Source organism: Boleophthalmus pectinirostris, unplaced genomic scaffold, assembly GCF_026225935.1.
Source record: "Boleophthalmus pectinirostris isolate CB_2022bp ecotype Guang Dong unplaced genomic scaffold, ASM2622593v1 HiC_scaffold_12, whole genome shotgun sequence".
NCBI classification, from domain to species: domain Eukaryota; kingdom Metazoa; phylum Chordata; class Actinopteri; order Gobiiformes; family Gobiidae; genus Boleophthalmus; species Boleophthalmus pectinirostris.
Window position 1 is genome coordinate 39,889,335 of NW_026571018.1, and position 5,000 is coordinate 39,894,334.

Genomic DNA, 5,000 nt, shown 5'->3' on the forward strand with positions numbered 1-5,000 from the left:
CTTGACCTCCAGGACCACAGGATTCTCATTTGGCTTCAGAGACGACACGTCCAGTCTCCTCTGGTACTCGCACAACCTCTGAAACAAACACACAACACAACACACAACAGTCACACAACCTCTGAAACAAACACACAACACAACACACAACAGTCACACAACAACACAACCTCTGAAACAAACACACAAAACAACACACAACAGTCACACAACCTCTGAAACAAACACACAACACAACACACAACAGTCACACAACCTCTGAAACAAACACACAACACAACACACAACAGTCACACAACAACAACACTCTGAAACAAACACACACACAACACAACACAAACAGTCACACAACAACCTCTGAAACAAACACACAACACACACACACACAACAACTCTGAAACAAACACACAACACAACACACAACCTCTGAAACAAACACACACACACACAACAACAGTCACACAACCTCTGAAACAAACACACAACACAACACACAACAGTCACACAACACAACAACACAACACAACAGTCACACAACCTCTGAAACAAACACACAACACAACACACAACAGTCACACAACACAACCTCTGAAACAAACACACAACACAACACACAACAGTCACACAACCTCTGAAACAAACACACAACACAACACACAACAGTCACACAACCTCTGAAACAAACACACAACACAACACACAACAGTCACACAACACAACCTCTGAAACAAACACACAACACAACACACAACAGTCACACAACACAACCTCTGAAACAACAACACACACACACAACACACAACCTCTGAAACAAACACACAACACAACACACAACAGTCACACAACCTCTGAAACAAACACACAACACAACACTCAACAGTCACACAACACAACAACACAACCTCTGAAACAAACACACAAAACAACACACAACAGTCACACAACCTCTGAAACAAACACACAACACAACACACAACAGTCACACAACACAACAACACAACACACAACAGTCACACAACACAACACAACCTCTGAAACAAACGCACAACACAACACACAACAGTCACACAGTGGTAGGTGTCGGTGGCAGGGCTGCACCTGTCTGTTCTCGGCCTCTTTCACTGACTGGTTGATGTGGTTGAGGATTTTCTTGCAGGAATCTGCAGCTCGCTTCACTCTGCGACGCTCCTCCGCCTCATCTGCACAGACACACACCTGTTACACCTGTCACTCACCTGTCACTCACCTGTCACCTGTCTGTCACCTGTCTGTCACTGTCACTCACCTGTCACCTGTCTGTCACCTGTCTGTCACCTGTCACTCACCTGTCACTCACCTGTCACTCACCTGTCACTCACCTGTCACCTGTCTGTCACCTGTCACTCACCTGTCACTCACCTGTCACCTGTCTGTCACCTGTCACTCACCTGTCACCTGTCACTCACCTGTCTGTCACCTGTCACCTGTCTGTCACCTGTCTGTCACTGTCACCACCTGTCACCTGTCACTCACCTGTCACTCACCTGTCACCTGTCTGTCACCTGTCACTCACCTGTCACCTGTCTGTCACCTGTCACTCACCTGTCACCTGTCTGTCACCTGTCACTCACCTGTCACTCACCTGTCACTCACCTGTCACTCACCTGTCTGTCACCTGTCACCTGTCACTCACCTGTCTGTCACCTGTCACTCACCTGTCTGTCACCTGTCTGTCACCTGTCTGTCACCTTGTCACTCACCTGTCACTCACCTGTCACCTGCCTGTCACCTGTCTGTCACCTGTCACCAGTCACTCACCTGTCTTTCACCTGCCTGTCACCTGTCTGTCACCTGTCTGTCACCTGTCTGTCACCTGTCACTCACCTGTCTGTCACCTGCCTGTCACCTGCATGTCACCTGTCTGTCACCTGTCTGTCACCTGTCGGTCACCTGTCTGTCACCTGTCTGTCACCTGCCGGTCACCTGTCGGTCACCTGTCTGTCACCTGCCTGTCACCTGTCTGTCACCTGTCACTCACCTGTCACTCACCTGTCACTCACCTGTCACTCACCTGTCTGTCACCTGTCACCTGTCTGTCACCTGTCTGTCACCTGTCACTCACCTGTCACCTGTCTGTCACCTGTCACTCACCTGTCTGTCACCTGTCACTCACCTGTCACCTGCCTGTCACCTGTCTGTCACCTGTCACCAGTCACTCACCTGTCTTTCACCTGCCTGTCACCTGTCTGTCACCTGCCTGTCACCTGTCTGTCACCTGTCACTCACCTGTCTGTCACCTGCCTGTCACCTGCATGTCACCTGTCTGTCACCTGTCTGTCACCTGTGTCACCTGTCACTCACCTGTCACCTGCCTGTCACCTGTCTGTCACCTGTCACCAGTCACTCACCTGTCTTTCACCTGCCTGTCACCTGTCTGTCACCTGCCTGTCACCTGTCTGTCACCTGTCACTCACCTGTCTGTCACCTGCCTGTCACCTGCATGTCACCTGTCTGTCACTGTCTGTCACCTGCCTGTCACCTGCCTGTCACCTGCCTGTCACTGCGGTCACCTGTCGGTCACCTGTCTGTCACCTGCCTGTCACCTGTCTGTCACCTGTCACTCACCTGTCACTCACCTGTCTGTCACCTGTCGGTCACCTGCTGTCACCTGCCTGTCACCTGCCTGTCACCTGCCTGTCACCTGTCGGTCACCTGTCGGTCACCTGCCTGTCACCTGTCTGTCACCTGTCCTGTCACTGCCTGTCACCTGCCTGTCACCTCACCTGCGGTCACCTGTCACCTGTCTGTCACCTGCCTGTCACCTGTCTGTCACCTGTCACCACCTGTCACTCACCTGTCTGTCACCTGCCTGTCACCTGTCGGTCACCTGCCTGTCACCTGCCTGTCACCTGCCTGTCACCTGCCTGTCACCTGTCGGTCACCTGTCGGTCACCTGCCTGTCACCTGTCTGTCACCTGTCTGTCACCTGCCTGTCACCTGCCTGTCACCTGCCTGTCACCTGCCTGTCACCTGTCTGTCACCTGCCTGTCACCTGTCACTCACCTGTCACTCACCTGTCACTCACCTGTCTGTCACCTGCATGTCACCTGCATGTCACCTGTCTGTCACCTGTCTGTCACCTGCCTGTCACCTGTCTGTCACCTGTCTGTCACCTGCCTGTCACCTGCCTGTCACCTGCCTGTCACCTGCCGGTCACCTGTCGGTCACCTGTCTGTCACCTGCCTGTCACCTGTCTGTCACCTGTCACTCACCTGTCACTCACCTGTCTGTCACCTGCCTGTCACCTGTCGGTCACCTGCCTGTCACCTGCCTGTCACCTGCCTGTCACCTGCCTGTCACCTGTCGGTCACCTGTCTGTCACCTGCCTGTCACCTGCCTGTCACCTGTCTGTCACCTGCCTGTCACCTGTCGGTCACCTGTCGGTCACAGTGTTTTCAGTTCCTCCAGTTGAACCAGTCCAGTTTAAACTCTGTCTCTGTGTCTGTGTCTTTACGATCACTGTTCATGACCTGATATTAGGAGTGTAACAACACTGGAGATATCACCATAATATCACCATAATATCACGATATTATCACCATAATATCACCATAATATCACCATAATATCACGATATTATCACCATAATATCACCATAATTATCACCATAATATCACCATAATATCACCATAATATCACGATATTATCACCATAATATCACCATAATATCACGATATTATCACCATAATATCACCATAATATCACGATAATATCACCATAATATCACGATAATATCACCATAATATCACCATAATATCACCATAATATCACGATATTATCACCATAATATCACGATATTATCACCATAATATCACGATATTATCACCATAATATCACGATATTATCACCATAATATCACCATAATATCACGATATTATCACCATAATATCACCATAATATCACCATAATATCACCATAATATCACGATATTATCACCATATTATCACCATATTATCACCATATTATGATATTATGTCCCGATATCGTCGTGATGTCGTCTCATAGTTTCTTAGTCTACGTTCAGTCTGCAGGTTTAACGCTCAATTCCGATTTTTTTGTGAAATCCGATGTTTTTTCGAGGTCGTTCACATTTTCCAGTTAAATGTGACTTGTATGAATTCTCCTGTGTCTTTATCGCGGTTACCTGAACTCCAGAGGCTTAAGCCGTCACCACAGATGTGTGGACTTCAAGAGCGACGCACTTTTATTACAATTGTTTATTTGTTTCTTGAATTTTGCTCTTCAACTTCAAAGTCTTTTCAAACTATTCAAAAAGTCACTGATATGAAAATAACGATAAATCAATACTGAACCAAAGCATTTTATAACGTCACTCTTGTTATTGTGGAGAATATCGTAATATCGTGAGCTTTCCCACGATGTCACAATAAATATCGTACAGTGAGGTTCATACCGCGACGATATCGTATGATGAGATGTGGATATCGTTACACCCCTACCTGAAACTAGTAGTTATGTTACTTCTGAAAGTAGTTTGTCCGTTCATACTCCTCATAAACTGGTTTTAAGTTTGTTTATTTCAAACTGAGCTTCCATAAACTTGTTTCCAGCCCTTGAACACTGATCACAGACGCTTCATTTTCATCTCGAGGTGGTTTATTTGAAGATAAGGTGTCTGTTTCTCACCCGTGTACTTGGCGATGTTGTCCAGCAGGAGCGGGTACTTGGTGAGCCTCTGAACCTCCACGGGGATCAGGTCTTTGAGCTGCAGCCGCCGGCACAGACGGTTACTCTCCGCCTCCTGGTCGCCCGCGGCAACAAGACAAAACATGACATGGGTTCAAACGGTTACGCACCAGATCTACGAACCGGAGAGAAGACGACAGAGCGACGGAGACATTTCTGATACCAACGGTTTACGATCGAGAAGAAATCGATGGCTGAAGCTTTGCTGATATCGTCAAGTGGTGGAACATAGTTAAGTAAAAGTAGTAAAGTAC

At 48.1% G+C, this 5,000-nt stretch overlaps 1 protein-coding gene across 1 annotated transcript in view; it reads right to left on the reverse strand.

Moving 5' to 3' along the window:
• arhgef12b (Rho guanine nucleotide exchange factor (GEF) 12b) overlaps positions 1 to 5,000 on the reverse strand; it is a 58,358-nt gene that overhangs the window by 16,002 nt on the left and 37,356 nt on the right. Inside the window, 3 exon segments of the mRNA XM_055148288.1 lie at positions 1 to 78; positions 1,099 to 1,199; positions 4,687 to 4,801. Of these exon segments, the coding sequence (XP_055004263.1) occupies positions 1 to 78; positions 1,099 to 1,199; positions 4,687 to 4,801 (294 nt within the window).